A 23,240-nucleotide genomic window follows, 5' to 3' on the forward strand; every position below is an offset into this window, starting at 1 on the left:
AAATGTTCATCCAAAATGGGCATTTTGCTCAAACCCCTGTGTGTATGTTCAGTAAATCCACTTTTATGGCAAAGAATAGGTTCTTACCATTGCCTATAAAGTGAAACACACACATAAGATGCTGAAAAAAGAATTCTCATTTTAGAATAAATTTTTAGATGGCACTTAAGAGTTTTTTTGCATCTGAACTCTTCGTATTTTAAAACAAATGTAGCTGTTTTGAACCTTCCAACCTTCCAAGTTACTAAAGTTAAACAGAAACAACATTTGAATTGCGATATATCACAGAACATCACAATATATGAAAAACAATTGCAACAAAATTGTATAGCGACTCAAATACTGTGATATCTAATTGTAGGGAGTGTGGCGATTCCCACTCATAGTATCTCATCAAGTAATCGTTTTTGGAAAACATTGCAAATGCATTTGAAAATGAGCTTTCTAAAATTAAAAATAAACGTATAACATAAGACAGCGTATTCTACGGCCAAATAAACAAACCTAAAGTTCAGACAAAAAACATACCGCCCATCCCAACTGCAATCACACAAAAAAAACAACCACCACCACCATTACCTCAAACTCATCTCAACGTCATTTAGTGTCAAACAGCTGATTGTTTTTGGTATCTTATAACAGAACGTTCCCCTCTACAGCATCTCAGTCTCTAATTGGGATTTTCTCCATGCTCTCGATGGACTCTCAGTGAATGAAAAGAGAACCTGTGCTTAAAACGGAGGTGCCTGCTGCGGGTCCAGCTGTCCCGAGTGGAAAAACCAAGACAGAACGACCTCACCACTTTCAACAACTAACACAAGCTATTTAATTACCACACATCCACACACACACACACACACACACACACGTACAGTACTGATATGAAGATTGGCCATAGACACATCTTAACGTCATATTTTTTCATAAACACTGCCATGCTTCGATATGCGTCTGATTCACGAGAACTGTGCGAGAAAGCATGGCGGTTTCGGAGGATGAACGGTATATATTTATACGTACAGCGTTGAGGATTTCAGTTTCGAAGATAAACGTCTGAGAATAAAAGGCAAGAAACTAAAAAAAACAAAAAACAAATTCGATTCCAGCTGATTTGCTTCAAGATTGTCCTCGTTTTCCCATTATCGACTCATTTCAGTGATGACGATCTGGCCGTTAAGATGAAGAAAAAAACGACAAATTTTACATTCGCAAACACATCTCGAACACACAGAACGAAGAGATAAAGTTTTCCTCTTAAATAGGTTTCATATACACATATCTGCATTTATATATGGATACTCGATTCGTACATTCATTCCCTAACACTCTATTCATATTCACATAGAATCTTAACCGTATATGAAATATTACTTTCTTTTTAAATTCTCCATGTCGACTATTATTGGGGAGGGGTAAGACGAGGGGATCTCTGAAGGAACTGCCAGAACATGATGCTTTATACACAGGAGGAAACGAATCACTTAAGAGTTGGATACTGCAGATATACATCAATTTACATCGCTTGGAGCCAACGTACAACATCGATACAGCTATTTACACAGGGTTTGATGGCAATGAGGAGCTTCTGGTCAACTGGACATGAAGATTTTGCTCGTCTAGCCTTACCTGCCAAGTCTGTAAACATCTAGCGAAAGAATATGCCTGCCTGTAAACAGTTTTCGCTTTGTACTTTTGAATTTTCTTGTCTGGAAGGAGCACAAGTCCGCATGTGTGTTTGATCAGGAGAAGAGCTCGACTGAAGAACGCTGAAGATGATGATGATGATGTTTGAAAAGGGAAAATAAAAGAAAAGATGTGACGCTCATGTTTGAGTGTCAAAAGGAAGCACGAATACTGAAATGGATGCAGTGGGGGAAATAAGTTTTGAACACGTCAGCGTTTTTCTCAGAAAACATATTTCTAAAGGTGCTGTTGGCTTGGAATTTTCACCAGATGTTGGTAACAAGTAAATAAATCCATATATGCAAAGAAAACCAAACTAATTCTGTTATAAATTAAGATATGATTAATAAAATGAAATGAGACAGATAAAAAGCATCGAACACATGTAGATAGGAAGGTGTAGAAGGGCACGGAAAGCCCAGACAGCAGCTGAAATCTCTCAGTAGTTCTTCAGCAACACTCCGCTCTTCCTCAGGGTAAATGAATATCAGCTGCTTCAGTACAACATCTACATTAGCAGGAGGATGAAGTTGAAACCAGGGTGAACATTTCAGCAAGACAATGATGCAAAACACAGCCAAGGAGACTCTAAAATACTTTCAGAGAAAGAAAATAAAGCTGTAGAATGGCCCAGCCAATCACCTGAGCCGAATCCAATAGAAATTACTAAATAAAGATCAGATTTGATAGACGAGACCCACAGAACCATTAAGTTTTTAGACTCGGTTGGAAAACTCACACCTGAGCAATGCATGTGACTTCATTCTTCATATGCGAGATGTCTTTAAGCTGCCGTCACCAAAAAAAGCCTTTTATATGAAGTATTAAAAACATTTCAGTAGTTCAGTGCTTCCTCCTTGTGTCATTCTATTGTTATTACACAGAACTCATCTTTCAGATTTGTTTTGTTTTAGTTCTGTTTGTATTGTTTGGGTTTTCACCAAAATCAGGTTCAATTCCATGTCAACAGCTCCTTTAGAAATATTATTCCCAGGAAAAAAACATACAGTTTAATACTTATTTCCAGTATAAAAGATCCAGAATCAAATGGAAAAGAAAAATCACACATAAGCTGAACGTAAATGGCATGGAAAAATCAAATGAGCGAGAATGGAACGAAAACCATCAAGGGAAGAACTGAAAATGGAAGAAGAAATTGGCGTCAGAAATGGGAAAGGATGGAGAATGAGGGGGTTTTATGAGGGTGTAAGCAGAAGACTACGGTGGCTGGCGTCATCTTCGGAATTATGGGTAGGCTCTAGAGGTCGATGAGCTGGTCCACCAGCAGCAGGGAACGGGCCAGGTTGGGCAGGCTGGACTCGGAGCTGCCACTGTTACTGCGCGAGTGACCTCCTGAAAGAGGCCAGACCCACAGGAAGGGATTAGGGTGGAGGAGAACAGACGAGGACAGGCCGAGCAAGAGGACAGCACAGAAGAAAGAGAGAGAGAGAGACATAGAGGTAAGTAAAAGTTCACCTGAAGTCCAAAGTGCACGGTTTTTACTTGTACTTGACTTTTTTTCCCCCCAGAGTCAAATTTAAGGACTTTTCCCGCACTTTGCATGTGCATTTTCAAAGTTTTCCAGCACTTTACAACTGTGGTAAATTTTTAACTTGTTATGGTTTTATAAGGAATATTTGTGATGGCATGTTTGTTCCAAGTAGTGTTGTCAGAATACTGAATTTCAGTACCAATCGTTACTAAAATTTTTTAAAATGTCAATTTCTTGCTAACATTGAAACAGCGCTGATTTGTGCTTACGTGCTCAACAGAAATGACTGTGCTTGGCCGTGAAAGTCATCAGTTCACCGAACTCACCACTGTTCACCGAGTGTAAACACAGATGTATGGACACTGGAGTGTTTTAAAGTCGTGCCGATCAGCTAGTCAGTCAATGAGCTGACATACGAGTGATCCGCTGATGAATTGACTAATATTTGCAGCTTTAAAACGCTCCAGTGTCTCTGTATCTGTGTTTGCACTGTGTTGTTATTGTAACTAAAATGTTTTGGTTTTTCAAACAAAGCTGTAATAAAATTTATAAATAAACAGGGCTGGGGTGAAAAATCCATGCATTTGAATTAAGAAATGATTCTGCATGGATGCTGGAACTTTAAATCCTTTATCTTGAGTGTCATCTGCTATTAAAAACTAAACTCCGAATCAATTCCAGAGAAAATTGCAATGTGCTCTGAAAATCAGAAAAAACTAAATAAACTATGAATAACATGAAAATTAGATTAAAAAAATAACTAAAATTAGAAAAAGTATCTTCAGAAAAAAATTTATTAAATTAAAAATAATACAGAAAAAAAAATCTAATAAAATTGTTAGTTCAAACTCTGGGTTTCTGCAAGTTTTATCAAGTCATATTTAAGACTTTTTAAGACCCTTTTAAGACTATCAAGAATTAAATTTTAGACTTATACAGGGTTACAGACTAAGGATTTTTGCTAATGGCCCGGGATTATTTAGTTTTTTTCTGTTTATTTTTATTTAAGTTGTTTTTTTGTATAAAAAATAATAATTAATTTGGGAATTTTCTGTAAAAAACGTCTAAAAGCTGTTGTGAATGTGTCTCTTTGCAATAAAAATACTTAAATACAAAAAAAATAAGATTTTGTTGAGATGTATTGTTGGTCACGGGATGGATGTCAGATTGAGTAGTTTTACTTGGACAAAGCAAAATTAAGACTGGTTTAAAATGATTTAAGACCTACAATACTTCAATGAATTTAAGACTTTTTAAGGTCTTAAGTTTTGTTTTTGACATTTAAGACATTTTAAGACCCCGCGGACACCTTGAAACTATTGAAAAATGCACAAACTAAAGAAATTACAAATATTTAATAACCAATAATTTAGAACGCTACTCCATAATTGTACAAAATTATACAAAAGAAAATAATCCAAACTATAAAAGTACAAATATAATATTTAAGTAACAATGTCCTGCCTGAACTGAAGAAGCAAAATTACACAAACTTCATTTAGTAATGTCCACACTGTTTATACGTAACACATTTACACAGCGTCCAGTATAGAGTGAATTGAGAAACTCAAATCAATCACAAGATATTTTTATAACAACAAACTCAAACTATGAACTAGTTACTGGATAACGTGTGCATGAGGCTAAAATATATGAAATTACAAATTGGTGGTTTAAATGACTATACATTTCATTTAGCTTTTAAAAAATACCCCTTTAAAGTTTGCATTAAAATAAGGTATTAAATATGTTAAAAAACATTAGCTGTGTCTTATTTCAGAGGCTGCGTCCTCCGAAGGATGCATTTGAAGGGCGCTGCATCATCGCAGCATGACGAAGGCCGTCTCATTTCAAAAAAATTCAAAGGCTCCTTCAAATGCAGCCCAAAAATGTGTCTTCGTTTTATCCGGGTAATGAAGAACACAACTGGTGAATCATTCGTCCCCTCGAACATCCCAAGATTCATTGCGCTGATAAGGGCAGGACGTTTTTAAAAAAAAACTCCGGGTTAGATGTATGAATTAGGTTTTATTTTACTTGGATATGACCCGTCTTACTAAAAAGTGATCTTATAAATGGTTTACATGTTCATGTGTACATGTATGGATCTAGGGAAATGTGTTTTTAGCTTTTATAACCATTGCTTTGTCTTCAGATCGCTTAAAATAAGCTTTGAAATAACTTTGAAAAAAGTCAAATTTTATTAGAGCTTATTAATGTCCACTTTTACTGTTGCTAGGTCCTCTGTAGGCCAGATCGTCTCATTCCAAAATGCTCGGGTAAAGTCTAGTTAAGATACACTGCTGGCCGGAGGTGTGATATGCACATCAATATAGCAGCTTTTTTTTACGACACTGTATAACAATAATTCATATTTTTACAGTACTGTGACGGTTGGGTTTAGGGTTGGAGTAGACGTTCAAAAAGTACAATTTATTGGGTAATTTAATAGATACCATAAATAATACTCAGTACAACTACTGTTTTTACGTTACTGTGACGGTTGGGTTTAGGGTTGGGGGTAGATGTTAATAAAATACAATCGATTTGAAATTGTATAAATAATACAAAACGTTTTCATTAATGCCGACCGCAACCATATCTGACCTAGCAACAACCAAATGCTCAGTTCAGCTTGTGTGGACCTTGAAAGACTCGCCTATGAAGTCTGCATCCTTCAGAAGGTGCAGCGTCTAAAATGAGGCATCTATTGTCTTAGACACACACATATATATTTATATACACACAATCCCAGTCTCTAGTCATAAGTGAGCAAAAGTGGTTCATTCACCTTGAAATCGCAATTTGCATCTTCTGGGACAAAAAAAAAGCAGCATGTACTCAAATTACACGGTTCAGACATATACTTATGTGATCAGTGCATGCTATCATTACATTAGAGTAAGAAGCAAATTGCTTGCTTTCTCCCGGAGAAAGAATTCAGTTTTGCAAAGAGCTTACCTTGAGAGTTTTTGGACACCAGGACAGGTATGGGGTCAAATTCATCTTCATTGGCTGTTTCAGCACTCGAAGGCTCAAAGCCTGAGATCAAACACTGCTCTGCAGCTGAGGGTCAATGAAAATTGGAGGAAATTACAGTTAATGGGGAGAAGATTTCAGAGGATGGGTGACAGGGAGAAAAACAGATGGATGAGAAAAATAGAGTTAGCATAATGTCAACTCTGAAAATGTCACAGTAGTATTTGCTGAAACTTTTTAATTAAAACTAAGCTTTGAATTTAAATAAACAAAGATTTGAATTCAAATAAACCATAGACTGCAGTCCGCAAGTTCTCATGAAGACACCTATACAAAAAATGCCATATAAATGCTATAAAGCCCAGCGGAACACAATCTGATTAGTTGTACCTGGTATGTTCTGGGAGGGGCCTCCTGAAAGCGATGCAAAGTCATCAAGGCAGGAGGCGGAGCTAGAGGGAAGAGGACCACCCAGCAATGAGTCGTCTCCAATCAATGGGTCTAAAGCACAATGGGGAGGAGCATCATGATTAATAATTAAAGCTCGCCATCTTTAAATAGATTAACACACCTTTTTACTGTAACATGTTGCTTCAAAAGAAGTTTGCGACAATTTCATTGTTACACCAGTAGATGGCGACAAGTTAATATGAAAGAACAAAGCAATTAAATGATTTAAAATTGCTGATGAATCCTTTTAAAGGAACAAAAATACTTTGCATATTTTGGCTAAGCGAGATTCGAAAACGTTGATTCATCTATTAATAAAACACATTGAGTGAGTCACTGAATCATTTAAGACGTTTGTACAAAATGTTGCTTCATCCATTAATAAAACAAGACATTGAGTGAGTCATTGAATCGAATGACATTTGTACAAAATGTTGCTACATCCATTGATAAAACAAAATATTGAGTCATTTAGTCATTAAAGATGTTCATCCGAATATGCTGATTCATTCAGTAATGAAACAAAATGTTGAGGGAGTCATTGACTCATTCAAGACAATTGTCCAAAAATGTTGATTCATCCATTAATAAAACAAGACTTTGAGTGAGTCACTGAATCATTTAAGATGTTTGTCCAATAATGTTGATTCATCCAGTAATGAAACAAGACACTGAGGGAGTCATTGAATCATTTAAGATGTTTGTTCAAAAATGCTCATTCATCTAGTATTGAAACAAGACACTGACTGAGTCACTGAATCATTTAAGACATCTGTCCAAAAATGTTGATTGATCTATTAATAAAACAAGATATTGAGTGAGCCATTTAGTCATTAAAGATGTTCATCCAAAAATGTTGATTCATTCAGTAACTAAACAAGACATTGAGGGAGTCATTGAATCATTCAAGACAATTGTACAAAATGTAGCTTCATCCATTAATAAAACAAGATATTGAGTGAGTCAGTTAGTCATTAAATATGTTCGTCCGAATATGTTGATTCATTCAGTAACGAAACAAGATGTTGAGGGAATCATTGAATCATTCAAGACGTTTGTCCAAAAATGTTGATTCATCTAGTGGTCCCACTTTATATTAAGTGTCCTTAACTACTATGTACTTGCTTCAAAAAATAAATACAATGTACTTACTGTGTTCATAATGTATTTGAGAACACTTGTGGTGCTCTTGAGTTGGGATAGGGGTAGGGTTATGGACAGGTTTAGTGGTATGGGTAGGTTTAAGGGTGGGTTAAGGTGTAAGGGATGGTCAACAGTGTATTTACAAATGTAATTACAGAAGTTAATTAAGACGTAATTACATACAAGTATTTAATCCAGCATAAGTACACAGTAAATACATGTATTTATACAATAAGTCCATTGTAACGAATGATTAAGTTCTGTGTACGTACATAGTAGTTAAGGACACTTAATATAAAGTGGGACCCATCTAGGAATAAAACAAGACATTGAGGGAGTCATTGACTCAATCAAGACAATTGTCCAAAAATGTTGATTCATCCAATAATGAAACAAGACACTGAGGGAGTCATTGAATCATTTAAGATGCTTGTTACAAAAAAATGCTCATTCATCTAGTATTGAAACAAGACTTTGAGTGAGTCACTGAATCATTTAAGACATCTGTCCAAAAATGTTGCTTCATCCATTAATATAACAAAATATTGAATGAGTCATTTAGTCATTAAAGATGTTCATCCGAATATACTGATTCATCCAGTAATGAAACAAGACATTGAGGGAGTCATAGAATCATTCCAGAGGTTTGTTCAAAAATGCTCATTCATCTAGTAATAAAACAAGACTTTGAGTGAGTCACTGAATCATTTAAGACGATTGTGCAAAAACGTTGATTCATCCAGTAATGAAACAAAACGTGGAATGAGTCACTGAATCATTTAAAACGTTTGTCCAAAAATGTTGATTCATCCAGAAATGAAACAAGACACTGAGGGAGTCTGAATACACAAACAAACAATAAACACTACATCTAGTAAGTGACATTTTTGTTATATTCACCTTATTTTCCGCGTACGAGCGGGCGCAGCCATTTGAATCATTTTGTCTCGAAACTTCCGGTCTCATTCACTTCCATTCATTTTTAAACGTTAAAAACAGCTCGTTTTGCTGCTTGGTGTTGCAAACTGATATTTACTTATTATATTATTCTACTTTGTCTGTATTGTAATGCAAACACTTGTTTGTAGAGTAAGTAGTTTGACCGTTTTTTGCCGTTTATTATTCCTAGTCATTTCTCCCATAAGCAACTGAATCGGAAGTTCTAAAACAAATCGCAAAAACGCACGCACTTCCGCATTGAAGAATAAGGTCAATAGGTTACCATTCAATAATGTCAGTTTATGTGCTAAATAATTAATTCTACTTTTGCTTTCCTGACCCTCAGAATAAAATGGCACCATCATTTGCTGCATTTTCAGGTTTGCCGAGCCAAACAGTTTCAGCTGGCCCATCTGGACACCGGACAAGCATAACTGACTTGTAAATATGGACGTTTGTGAATGCATGTGTTCAACATCTGGCAGAAAGTTGTAGGGGCTGTTTTGCAACTTGGTATGGTTCAGTCTTCAAAGTCAAATGAATGTTCTTTTTAGAAAATGACCCAGAAAAAAAACGTGCAAGTAGTGTATTACCAAAACAAACAGTGATACTTGGTGAATCTGCATATTCAACTTGAAAACAATAACAAATCTGAATAGAGCTTATTTTTCTTTAGTAATACAAATTACTATGTACATGAACAAAAACTGGCAAGTGCGACTGCTTCTTTAGAGGCTATTCACACAGATTGAGCTCGCTCTTTGAAAAACAAGAAAATGAGCAGTGAAATAGGAAAAAAGCAAAACCTTGACATGATTTTTTTAAAGTGTCACTTATTTTGACTTGAGAACAGTTTTAAAATGTTACAAAAGAGATGAAAGGGTACTTCAGGGTTCTAATTCAAGTTATTTTTACCTGTCAGTACTAATGATGCCGATTCTGCCTCCACAGGTTGCAGCTGAGCCTGAGGGAACTCCAAGCCAGGAATCAGAGAGTCCAAACACACATCCGTATTCACTGGGGGAAGAAAATGAGAAAAGTACAAAGAAAACTGTCACAAAGTTAATTATTCATCAAAACAACCATTTCACAGACATCTTTAATATCACAGCCAATCTTTAATGTGTTTTTTTTTTTATATTCCACTTGTAGGATGGTTTCATCAGTGACTCACTGGATCATCTTGTCTGGTTTCTCAACAGCAGACTAAATAAAAATGTATTTTCCCTGCACTGACGCCTAGATGATGAGAGGACTCCAAGTTATCATGAAGAGATGGGAGGATCAAGTCATAATAAGTAAAGGTGTACCTCAAGGTCCAGTGCTTGGCCCATGTGTCTTTATCTTTACTTTGTCTAATCTAATAATGCATTTTTTAATTCTACTTGTATGATGGTTTCATCAGTGACTCACTGAATCATCCTGTCAAGTCTCTCAACAACCGACTAATAAGAACCTACTTTCCTTACTTTGAGACGATGATGATGAGTGTATTCTTCAAGCTATCTTGGAGAGATGGGGAGTTCAAGCCAATAATAAAGGTGTACCTCAAAGATCGGTGCTTGGCCCTCTTGTCTTTATCTTCTCTAAACTAATAATGCATTTTCATTCCACTAGTATGATGTTTTCAGCAGTGACTTATTGGATCATACTGTCTAGTTTCTCAACAATGGACTTAATAAAATTTTACTTTCGCTGATTTGAGGCCTAGATGATGAGTGGATTCTCCAAGCTGTCTTGGACAGATGAGGAGTTCAAGTCATAATAAGTAAAGGTGTATCTCAAAGTTTAGCGCTTGACCCTCTTGTCATTTTCTTTATCTTGTCTAATCTAATAATGCCTTTTTTATTTCACTTGTGTGATGGTTTTATCAGGGACTAACTGGATCATACTGTCTAGTTTCTCAACAACAGACTAAATAATATCTTATTTTCCATGCGTCGAGGCCTAGATGATAAATAAAAACTCTTCAAGATATCTTAGAGAGATGGGAAGTTCAAGTCATAATAACTAAAGGCAGTGGTGGAAAGAGTACTGAAAATCATACTCCAGTAAAAGTACCATTACTTGCCCAAAAATGCAGTGTAGGTAGAGTAAAAGTATCTGCTTTAAATATTACTAAAAGTATGAGTAAAAAATTGCCCTTTCTTCATTCTGTAATGCATTTAGTTATTGTTTAAGACTATTTGGTAATTTCAGTCTTCATACAGTAAACATCCTTCATCTTCTCATCAGAGACATGCAGTCTAAACAGTTTCTGGGTCATTGTGTGTAAAGGTTTTGGACATCTTCTTGGACACTTTTAATGTGTTTGCTGCATTTATAAAGTGCTTATTTTAATCCACTTGTGTGATGTCTTCATCAGTGACTCACTAGATCATCCGGTCTAGTTTCCCAACAACAGACTAACTAAGAACCTACTTTCCCTGCTTAAAGGCCTAGGTGATGAGTGGATTCTTCAAGCTATCTAGGAGAGTTCAAGTCATATTAACTAAAGTGTTCCTCAAGGTTCGGTGATTGGCCCTCTTGTAATTATCTTAACTTGTCTAATCTTATAATATGTGTTTTTATTCCACTTGTATGATGGTTTCATCAGGGACTCACTGGATCATCCTGTCTAGGTTTTCAACAACTGATTAAATAAAATCTTACTTTACTTTCCCTGCTTGGAGGCCTAGATGAGTGGAATCTTCCAGCTTTCTTAAAAAAAATGGAGAGTTCAAGCAATAATAAGTAAATGTGTACCTTAAAGCTCAGTGCTTGTCCCTCTTGTTTTTATCTTTACCTTGTCTCATCTAATAATGCTTTTTTTATTCTACTTGTATGATGTTTTCATCAGTGACTCACTGAATCATCCTGTCAAGTCTCTCAACAACCGACTAAATAAGAACCTACTTTCCTCACTTAGCTATCTCGGAGAGATGGGGAGTTCAAGTAATAATAACTAAAGGTGTACCTCAAAGTTCAGCTCTTGGCCTTGTTATCTTCATCTTGTCTAATCTAAAGCTTTTTTATTCCAATTCTATTATGTTTTTAATAGTGATTCCTGTCTAGTTTCTCAATAACTGACTAAATAAAATCCTATTTTCCCAGCTTTGAGGCCTAAGATGATAAGTGGAATCTTCAAGCTACCTTGGAGGAATCGGAAGTCATAATATGTAAAGGTGTACCTCGTGGTTCGGTGTTTGGCCCTCTTGTCTTTATCTTGTCTAACATAATAATGCAATTTTTATTCCACTTGTATGATGGTTTCATCAGTGATTTGCTGGATCATACTGTGTAGTTTCTACTATATAACTGACTATATAAAATCCTACTTTCCTCACTTTGAGGCCTAGAAGATGAGTCGATTCTTCTTTGAGAGATGTCATAAGTAAAGGTGCACCTCAAGTTTCAGTGCTCGGCCCTCTTATCTTTACATTGTCTAATCTAATAACGTGTTTTTTTTTAAAATTCCACTTCTATGATGGTTTCATCAGTGGCTCAATAGATCATCCTGTCTAGTTTTTATTTCAACAACTGACTAAAAATCTTACTTCCGTGCTTTGAGACAATGATGATGAGTGGATTCTTCAAGTTACCTTGGACAAATGGGGAGTTCAAGTCATAAAATCTAAAGGTGTACCTCAAAGTTTAGTGCTTGGCCTTCTTGTCTTTATCTTGTCTAATGTAATAATGCTTTTTTTATTGTTTCATCAGTGACTCACTGGATCATACTGTCTAGTTTCTCAACAACAGACTAAATAAGAACCTACTTTCCCTGCTTTGAGGCCTAGATGATGAGCGGACTCTTCAAAGATATCTTGAAGAGATGGGGCATCTAATAGCGCACTCACACTATGCTATCCGAACCGTGCCCAGGCATGTTTCCTGATTCATTTGAGAAGTGTGAGTGCTCTGAATAGGGCTCAGGCGTGGTTCAGTTGGCCGGCCCGGTTGGAAGAGGTGTGCCAGAGTGCGGTTCACTTGGGCTTTGGTGCGGTATGCTTGTAGTGTGAGTGTAAAACACGCCTGAGCCCAAAACTGAAGATGCGGCGTCACTTTTAGGGGACTGTTTCATATGGATTTATTAATCATTCCTAATTTTCAATTAACGCAAACTGTCGTAGTTTATTAAAGACGCAAAGCCCCCGCTACTTGTCAGCTACACCTTCAGGAAACTTCCTAATTCGTGCAGCACGAGGACTTTTATGATCATTTATGAGCATCAAAAGAGGAGGATCTGTTCGGCAAAGTGCTTGACTGTGTGTCACTGCATCCAAAACCACTAAAAATAACACAAACCGATATAACTAAAACAATCTCCACTGTGCTGAGCGAGATCGCTTCTCTTATTGTTAAACTGAACAGTTGCATCATCGATGATGTAAGTGTGCTCAGGTACAGTAGGTGAAAACGCAATGTGAGTGCAGGCTGAAGGGGAGAGGGGATGGGGGACAGTCGCGCTTTGGCATGGTTCAAGGCAACTGTACCTAATGAGAGTGCGCCCTATGTCATAATTAGAAAAGGTAGGGTTGGGCGATATGACCTGATTTTTTTACGATTTTAATCTATCCCCGCCCACCTCCCACACACAAAAAATGTGTGGAGTTTAAGGTTATTGGACTATATAATTAGCATATCTATCATACAGGGTTTCTGCAGATATCATAATGTCAAATTTAAGACTTTAAGACCTTTTAAGACCATTAAGTATAAAATTTTAGACCTATATCACAATATCAAAAACACACATACACATAAAGAGAAAATGAAAAATCCCAAAATTAGTGGTAAAATAAATGTATTCAAATTGAACAGTACTGAAGATAGTGCGGTTAGCTGCACTATTGAACTACAGAAAACACAAACAAACAAACATCTTACGCCTGATTTATACTTTCACCTGGCGTCGCATCGCGCAACTCACGAAATAGACGAGGCTTTTATACTTGTCGTGTTCGCCATTGAGATATTCTTTTAAATGACAGGGGGCGATCAAAAGAAACTGACAGTAACATCAGACAGATGAACAGAGAAGTAGAAAGTTAATGAACTAGGTTATATCAATAATATCATTGAAGATTTTTTAAATAATTGTTTTTTATTATTTTTATAATTTATTATAAAGATTATAAAGATTTTTATAACCATTCAAGATTTTTTAAAATCAAACTTTGATGCATCACTTGCTTTTGTTCATATCTTGGACAGTTCTACCTATTAAAGTTAAATATTAATGGCAACAGAACATGGGTTGATCTACAATTTATATTTTTATTATGGCAAGAAAAAAAAAAAGTACACTTACTAAAAATACTGACGTTTTTTTTTTATTTTGCCCTCTCAACAATTCACACATAACTGTCTGGCTAGTTTCTGTCCTCTACTTATAAGCTAAAAAAGGCAATAATAGCCCAACATTCATAAGCATTATCACCAATAAAGCCTAGAAATTGGCCATCAGTATACTGTAAACTGACAGGTACAAATATTCCTTTTCGGTTATCAAAGATATAATTTGTTACTTAATTTTAGTTTGTAACTTGTAAATTGTTTTAAATTCAAAATTGTAATATATACATCAGTGTAAAACCTGTGAATAGTGGAAAAACATATTCTGTAATAGTAAAACCTCCTACGTCTCCACTTTTGCATGGCCTCTTTTTTTGTTTTAACAAACTAATTCCTCAGGTTTTTTCAAACTTTTACAAAAACGTTCCTCCTTTTTCACGGCTGTAGCAATTTATAGCCAAGAATTATTGTTCATCTGGTTATCCCTTTGATCACGCATGGACGGATCATAAAGATGTGTGTACAGTCGTACCCATTTCAGACAAAATCTCTTCAAAGTGTTTCATATTCAACTCAAATCAAACAGTTCGCCCGAGTCTCAAAACACTTCGTGAGCTACGCCAGCTGAAATCATGCCACGCGCACCCAAAGCGAACCTCCGCAAACACAGCGATGACGTCAAATTCGAGTTCGAGTCAGAAAGCTGATTGGCTATTGCATGTTAGTCTCATTTGTAGTTGTAATACTGCAAATTTCAATTAGACTAGTGAAATAAAGAACTACGACACCACGAAAACCAAACAACAACAACAAAAAAAGAATTTAAATGAGCATTAGATGTAGCGTTACATGAAAATCGCAAAAATAAGAGATGTGGTAAAATATTTAAGACCTAGAACAGCAAATTTAAGATTTTAAGGAATAAAATTTAGATTTTTAAATTTTAGACTTTAAGACCCCGCGGAAACCCTGATCATAGCTAGAATAATAAGCATATCATTATTATATACTTGTAGGATATATAAAATTGTAAAAAAAATAAATAAATAAAACTTTCCCTTAAGAACCTAGCTGGCATCTAAATATTTTACATTTAATTTAACAAGATCTACTGTGTGCAAACATTTTATCATAATTAAAATGTATGACATAAACTTATAGAATTGTTAAAAAGAGGACAGTTTAAGATGAGCTATTTCCCTACTATTTTTACTGCTCATTTCAACATGACCATGCATTTAGAGGTTTATTCAATTTTCTTTTGCGTTATATCAGTTACATCAGTGCTTTTATTTGCATCAGGCCGCTGCATCACTGCTGCACTGAGCTAGTTTTCACAGTGTTGATATTTACTGTACTGAACATCTTTGCAGTTGGGTCACGGAAGTTATTCAGAAACAGCAACGCTGGATTCCAACATTAGATCGGTAACAATTCCTTGTGCATCTTGTCAATTAATTGTCTTATGCACCATTACTTCTCATCTTGAGAAATACAAAGTATGGCATGACGTGAGATGGTTCAAATGTGTGTGTCTTATGGTGAATGCGTGACTAAAAGCCCTGAATTATGCCATTTTTTGGCGGGTGTGTTTGTGCGTCCGTGTTCATTTTCATATCATAGAGTGCAACATTTCTCAGAGTTTCTCCCATGGTTCTTCCCTGCTCGCTGCAATGTTGTTTGTATTCAAATGTGCAGCGAACTACAGAAACCCAGAGGGTAGTGCCATGTGTTAGGGTGAAAGCTGATTTTCATGCAAACATATCGATGTAAACTACACACTCGAGTTAATCAATATATAGATTTAACACCCAGGGCCAGGTAAAGGTGTGCCTTAGGTTTCGGTGGTTGGCCCTCTCATCTTTTTTTGATGAGCACAATATTTCTGGGACCCAAAACTAAGCAGTAAATCGCTCAGAATTTTCTACTAATGCATAACATAGAGCTCTGTTGTTTTAGCCTTTTGAATGCTGATTACACAACGTTGACACAAATACCTTTTTATTCCCCTCACGCATAATTTTATGTGGGAAGATGATAATATTGCAGACCATCAAATAATACGGGGTCTGTTTCAATTGCACTAAAACATTGAGGAGCTTAGAAAATGTGTCTTAGAGAATAGGAAAATAGAGCAAGCACACAGCAAGACAGTCAGCGAGAGCGGTTACCATCTCTGGTTTCCTCAATGGAGCTGCCAAAGGGATCAGCCATGGACAGCAGATCAGGCAGCATGAGAGAGGTATCTGGAGACTTTAGGCCCTCTATCAGCTTCTCTGTAAGTCAGCCAGTGAAAACAGCCAGCGTTAGCCAGAATAAACAGAGACATGTAGGCATGCAGAACTAAGAGGAAAGAGAAAGGACAATGGGGGGTTTGAAAGCCAAACAGATGATTCGAACAAGGTAACTAGCACAGGGAGAAAAAAGCCACGTAGGAATAACTGATTGGTCTAAATTAGGCTTCTGCCGGTATTAAACTTTCTTGTTGCGATTAATTGCTAAAGCTTTTATCACGATATACAGTTTTATCACAATATTGAGCTAAGCTGCATAAAATAACTAAAGTACGAAGTTTACTGGCCTATTGTACACTCACCGTCCACTTTATTAGGTACACCTTACTAGTACTGGGTTGGATCCCCTTTTGCCTTCAAACTGCTTTAATCATTCGTGCCACAGATTCAACAAGGTACTGGAAATATTCCTCAGAGATTTTGCTCCATATTGACATGAGAGCATCACACAGTTGCTGCAGATTTGTCGGCTGCACATCCATGATGCGAATCTCTCGTTCCACCACATCCCAAAGGAGATCTATTGGAGTGGTTCCCACCCTTTTTTGCCTGCAACTCCCTTTTCTCCCGGAAAATATTGAAAGGCCCCCCTCCACATTTAATGATATTATCGCTCATATAAGTTTGCAGTAGGTATGACAAAAAAAGGTTGTTTTTAAACAAACGGTATGTTTATTACTACAGTATATCTAGACATGTTTATGCACAAATAATAGCCTAATGTAAAATATAAAAGCAAAACATCAGTAGGCCATTTGTGTTGGGTACATCTTACAGTATTGGGGAGTCATCTGCAAATGGCTTGTTCATTTGGACTACCGCATGCATTTGTGAACAAGAACTTTGTCGCAGATAATGCACTGTGGCTAGGTCAGGCACTCTTTGCTTCGAGAAAATGGAATAAAACTATAGTTCAGGTAATGTTTGGAGCTTCCTCAACCTGGGTCCAGTATTCTTGGGTCATTACTATTAGCTGCTGAGGGTGACTTTTTTGTGAAGGACGAATTACAAATGTGTCAATTTTTTGGTCACCCAGGGGTCACCCTCTTCTGCTGCTGTAGCCCACCCGCCTCAAGGTTGGACATGTTGTGTGTTCAGAGATACCCTTCTGCAGACCTCGGTTGTAATGAGTATTTATTTGAGTTAATGTTGCCTTTCTATCAGCTGGAACCAGTCTGGCCATTCTCCTCTGTCCTCTGGCATCGACAAGGCATTTGCGCCCACAGAACTGCCGCTCACTGGATATTTCCTCTTTTTTTATGGACCATTATCTGTAAACCCTAGAGATGGTTGTGCGTGAAAATCCCAGCCCGTCTGACAACAACCATGCCACATTCAAAGTCACTTAAATCCCCTTTCTTCCCCACTCTGATGCTCGCTTTGAACTGCAGCAGATCGTCTTGACCTTGTCTACATGCATTGAGTTGCTGCCATGTGATTGGCTGATTAGAAATTTGCGTCAATGAGCAATTGGACAGGTGTACCTAATAAAGTGACCAGTGAGTATATAACCATATTATAGTAAGGTTTTATTTATTTATTTATTTATTTATTTTTTCACAAATATTATTAGGTAATAACTCCATTTAACAAAATGATTACAACTTAATTTACTGTGTAATTAGGTATTTACCTAAAATTAAGAAGTTAATAAGTTAATTACCTGATGTTAACAAATAGAACATAACTGTAAACAAACAAAAGGACACAGATAATCCCAAAATTTCCAATGTAGTAGGCCGGATTAATATATGAAAATGTTAATTCAAGTCTTCAAGCATCATTACGACAATCTAAATAATCTTAATGAAATTTTAAAATATTAAATTATTATTTAGAGTATTTGGAAGTTTCCACAACATGAATATTGTGCATGTTCAAATATTGAATTATTATATCTCCTCATACGTCTAGCCTAAATTCTACTCTTTTTGTATCTGTCTATAATTATTATACTATTATATCAATATTATTATAGTTAGATCTATAACTCTTTTCTATTGTATCATTGAATTGACGGTGCAATGTAAAGAGAAAGTGATAAATGTAGATACACACAGAACCAGTGAACAACATTTCAATGTCGATGAAGTTATGAAGGTGAACACAGGGTGGATTACCTGGCACAGCTAGCAAACCAGCTCCAGGTTCCAAGCCAAGAATATCAGCAGGTCGTTCAGCTGTATGAGATCCAGAGAAGAGCAACATTATAAAGCAGTAAATGTACTGGACATCAACAGAAGTCATTAAATGCTGAGCTTCAGCATGAATTTGGGAAGCAATTCGACTCTGACGAGCCAATCAGCAGGGATGCTGAGGTAAGTGGTGGGATGCGATGCAAAGGACTCTCCGTACTTGAATTTCTTATTTAAATAGGAGTCTCCTGCTGAGGCTGGCGACCATGTGCTTAATGTGATGACAGCAAGAGAGGCTGAGAAGGGCAATAGCAACAAACTGAAAGAGTGACGCTCATGAAAATGCAACAGGAAGTCAGAATGTCACGTTTACAATTTGCTCCAATATCTGTAAGAGAGAAAAATCTGATTTAGACTAATGCTACACCTACCAGAAGATGGAGGAGCAGATTCTGCAGCTTCCAGTCCAGGAATAAGACTGTCAGTAGTGACAATCAATGGTTCAACGGGTTCTGTAACAGCAAAACAGTTGGATTAAATGTGCAATAATTCAGATACATTTACAAATACATCTACATTTTGGCCTTCTGTTCACTTAGAGAAACTTTGCAAAGACAACATCAGAGAAATGGTACCTGACTTATGTTACACTTTCACAAGAGTTGCTAAAAATAAAAATACTTTCACATAGTATTTCTATCACATTGCTGCAAATAAATTAAAATTACAATGCTGTCCAGCAGCAAAAACACTGAACTTTAAAAATTTTAGACCAGAGTGGTGATTTGGTGTTAACTGATTGCAGTAGTAGGAGGTGGTATATTTTGTTAATATACAATCACCGGCCACTTTATTAGGTACACCATACTAGTACCAGGTTGGACCCACTTTTGCCACTTTTTTGAGCATTTGGAGATTCTCTGTTGCCTTTCTATCAGCTGGAACCAGTCTGGCCATTCTCCTCTGACATCAACAAGGCATTTGCGGCCACAGAACTGCCGCTCACTGGATATTTTCTCTTTTTCAGACCATTCTCTATTAACCCTAGAGATGGTTGTGCGTGAAAATCCCAGTTTCTGAAATACACTGACCAGCCTGTCTGGCACCAACAACCATGCCACGTTTAAAGTCACTTAAATGACCTTTCTTCCCCATTCTGATGCTCGGTTTGAACTGCTGCAGATCGTCCTGATCATGTCTACATGCCAAAATGCATTGGGTTGCTGCCATGTGATTGGCTGACTGGAAACTTGCGTTAACAAGCTGTTAGACAAGTGTACCTAATAAAGTGGCCAGTAAATGTGATTAATATTATTTAAAAAAAAAAAAAGTTTTTAAACAGTTTTCATTACACTTTATGCACATATAGGAAACTACAGGAGTACCTCAAGGTTCCGTGCTTGGACCTTACATTAAGTTGACACAATACCTGCCATGACTACAACCACATTCATCATCAGGAGGCAGCAGAATTGCTTGTGTAGGAGAATTGCACAATCAAAAATGAATAAAATAATCCAACTTTAGCACTCGATAGTTCCTTTCATTCCGCTAAAGAGCAAAGCTGTGGCCAATGAGTGCACAAAGTGCTCAACATTCCACACTTCTTTTTATATCATTGAATGAGTGCATCATCTGGGTATATAAAGGTCACATATCTTTTTGCAATTTTTCAGTGTGAATGCATTGCAAAATAGAGCATAAGTAGGCCCACACGAAATCTGCGCGCGCAGAATTCCACAGATTTTTAGCCTATCATTGATTCTGTTTATTTACTTGTGTAAATTTAGATTTATTCATTTTTTTAACACTTATTTTTTCAACCTGAAATTAATTGGCTTTGGCTTATTTTCTGTGAAGAACATAAATCCAAACAAATACCTCTCCCCACACATTTACATTACATACAAGGTGTTCGGGTCCACTGGACCCAGGTCTAATAAAAGTCTTGAAAGTGAAGGTCCAGTGTTCCTACACTCTGTCTTCCTCCTTTCTGGTGCTGCTGTTTTCTTCCCCTTCTGCTCCCGCACAAAGTTGCAACATTGTTGAAAATTCAACTATCAACACTGTCTGCTCTTACATTCCCGAACATTTTACCCTCTCTCTTGCGGGAACCAAGCTTTATTTTCTCATACCCTGTCCCATCTGCGCATTAGGGGGATAATACTATAAATACGACTTTGCCAGTGTGGTTCGTTATCACAACTGATCAAGATGGCCAAAAGATTATCTGCTGCGAGGGCCTTGCAATTGATTGTGGAAGAGAGAGGAGCTTCTGATGATGATGTCCATGACCATGATGGGAACAATACGAAAAAACAAATCTGTGGGGTTTATTTTTTCATAACATTAATAATAAAACAAAAACTAGAAGCACATTAATTCATCAATATGATCTAACTAAGGTAAAGGGGGAAAATTTACCATGTTTGCTGTTCATATTGCTTGTAATTGGGATGAAGTAAACATTTGTTGAGTAATTTAACATAAAATTGTTTGATAGTGTTAATTTGGAAAGCCAAAACTCTAGCGGGTCCACCAGACCCATGAACGCTGGCTGAGTAACAAAAATATGAACACCACACAAGGGTTAATTAATTTCAGTAATATTATTGACTAACATGAAAATGTTCATATGATTTATTTTCAATACAATTTGTAAAGTAATACTGTCTGTCTTTAAGTTGAGATTTTTTACGAGACCTGCGTTTTTTTACCAAATAAAGTGGATCTAATTGGATTTGCATTATAAAAATTAAATACAAGTTAAAAATGAATTACTTTTACTTCATATATTAAGGTTTTAGTTATGATACTCCCAAAATCATTCCACATAAATCCGCAGATTTTTAACAAAATTTTGCGCAGAAATAGCAAAAGTATACGTGGAAAAATGTCGAAATAAGCTGCATTTTAAATGTCTGTAAGAAAGCATTGTTACCGTCAGCTAGCTTGGTGAAGTCCTTGTTGAGCAGGTCCTCGGCTGTGAGTTTGGAGAAATTGTCATCATCGAAGGGATTCCAGGTGGGCTGGGATGGAGGGCTTGTCAGATTAGCGGCTGAGGCAGGAGCTTGAGAGACAGAAACACTGGCCTGCTGCTGGGCAGGCTGGTACACACTCTGTTGGGAGGACTGGGGAGAGTTGGATGGAGTAGCGCTAGCTGACCTAACAGTGGCCAAGAAAAAGAAGAAAAAAGGATTTAAGGATTTTAAGGATTTAATTTGACAGAGTGCTGCTTTTTGGTTATGCAGAGCTGACAGTATTACTGTCAGAGAAATGTAGTCCACACTGAGTGGAACTGGTGTCATTTACTTATTTAGTTGAAGTCAAAATGATTCGCCCTCCTGTGAATTGTTTTTTCTTTTTTAAATATTTCCCAGATGATGTTTAACAGTGCAAGGAATTTTTCATAGTATTTCCTATAATTTTTTGTCTTCTGGAGAAAGTCTTATTTGTTTTATTTCTGCAAGAATAAATCCAGTTTGAATGTTTTTTAAACCATTTTAAGGTCAACATTAGTAGACCCCTTACAGCAATATATATTTTTTGATTGTCTACAGCAGTGATCTCCAACCCCCGGGCTGTGCACCAGTACAAGTCCGTGTATCAATTGGTACCAGGCTGTTGAAAAAAATCATTAATTATTTCCATTTTATTAATAATCCGAGTCTGAACGATCTTTTATTTTGAAAAATGAGCATATTTTCTCGGATACATCTCGGTCTCTTGAGTGCCAAAATTTAACCCACAAGCAGTAAAATGAGTAAGAAACAGATGTCTTCGAAAAGTCTCTTGCCGAAGAGGAAAAGGCCTGGTGAAAGACCCACGGACTGCCAAGGAATGGATCTGCAACCCATTTGTCAACACATCAGGTGAATCAGGCATATCTGTGCAAAAAGAAGATCAACTGCTGGAGATCGCAAATGATGGTCGCCGTTCACATTTCGTGTCTTTTCCGTACACGAGTTCGTTATTTCCAATGGAGGCGTGCGGCTTGTGCGCGCATATTGGGAGTGGCGCGATGCACTCGTGCCTTCCAGGCGTTCATAGTTGAAAATGAGTCACGTGACAAGAACTGACTGATCAGCTTTATATTTTGTATGGAAAATACAGATTTCGGTAGACTAATTATATCAGACAAACACAGAACACCCCAACACTGCAGTGCTTTGTAATTTTCTCCACCAATAAAACGTGTGTCAGAGCTGCAGCAATGTTTTGTCAGAGCTTGACATCCTCTGAGAAAACGGTTGACAGTCACCTAGCAATTACATTTTTTAAAAGCCTTTAAATGTCACTTTAAGCTAAATACTAGCGTCTTGAAAAATATCTAGTCAAATATTATTTACTGTCATCATGGCAAAGATAAAAGAAGTCAGTTATTAGAGACGAGTTATTAAAACTATGTTTAGAAATGTGTTGAAAAAAAAATCTTTCCGTTGAATAGAAATTGAGGAAAAAAATATTCAGGAGGGCTAATAGTTCTGACTTCAACTGTGCAAGATTATTCTTACTTTGACTTGTTAAGGCTGGCCTCGGCTGTGGCTGCCTGCAGCTGCTGAGTGGACTGACTGACTGGCACTCCGAACATGGCGCTGTGGGTGACATCACTCTGAATGCGTCTGTGCCCCGCCTTCTGGGCCGTCCTTGGGGATGAGGGTGGAGTCTGGGACAGGCCAGGGGCTGCAGGCTGAGGATATAATGGAAAGACAGCAGGATGAAACTCATAAAACACAGAGAAATCAGAGCATGGTATGCAAAATCAAAGTTAAATGCCGTGAAATGACATGACTTAAAATAAAAACATGAAAAACCGAAGAGGAGTGATAAAGTGCAAGTAAACACGGAGAT

General features: G+C 36.9%; 1 protein-coding gene across 1 annotated transcript in view; it reads right to left on the minus strand.

The window, feature by feature from the left end:
• The window catches only part of aak1b (AP2 associated kinase 1b), a 76,011-nt gene that overhangs the window by 18,333 nt on the left and 34,438 nt on the right, over positions 1-23,240 (minus strand). Inside the window, exons 8-15 of the mRNA XM_056466488.1 lie at positions 22,904-23,079; positions 21,331-21,554; positions 18,821-18,901; positions 18,375-18,434; positions 16,132-16,236; positions 9,602-9,703; positions 6,545-6,655; positions 6,137-6,241 (exon numbers count right to left, since the gene is read on the minus strand). Coding sequence (XP_056322463.1) covers positions 6,137-6,241; positions 6,545-6,655; positions 9,602-9,703; positions 16,132-16,236; positions 18,375-18,434; positions 18,821-18,901; positions 21,331-21,554; positions 22,904-23,079 — 964 coding nt within the window. The remainder of the gene's footprint in view (positions 1-6,136; positions 6,242-6,544; positions 6,656-9,601; positions 9,704-16,131; positions 16,237-18,374; positions 18,435-18,820; positions 18,902-21,330; positions 21,555-22,903; positions 23,080-23,240) is intronic.

Source organism: Danio aesculapii, chromosome 10, assembly GCF_903798145.1.
Source record: "Danio aesculapii chromosome 10, fDanAes4.1, whole genome shotgun sequence".
Taxonomy (NCBI): domain Eukaryota; kingdom Metazoa; phylum Chordata; class Actinopteri; order Cypriniformes; family Danionidae; genus Danio; species Danio aesculapii.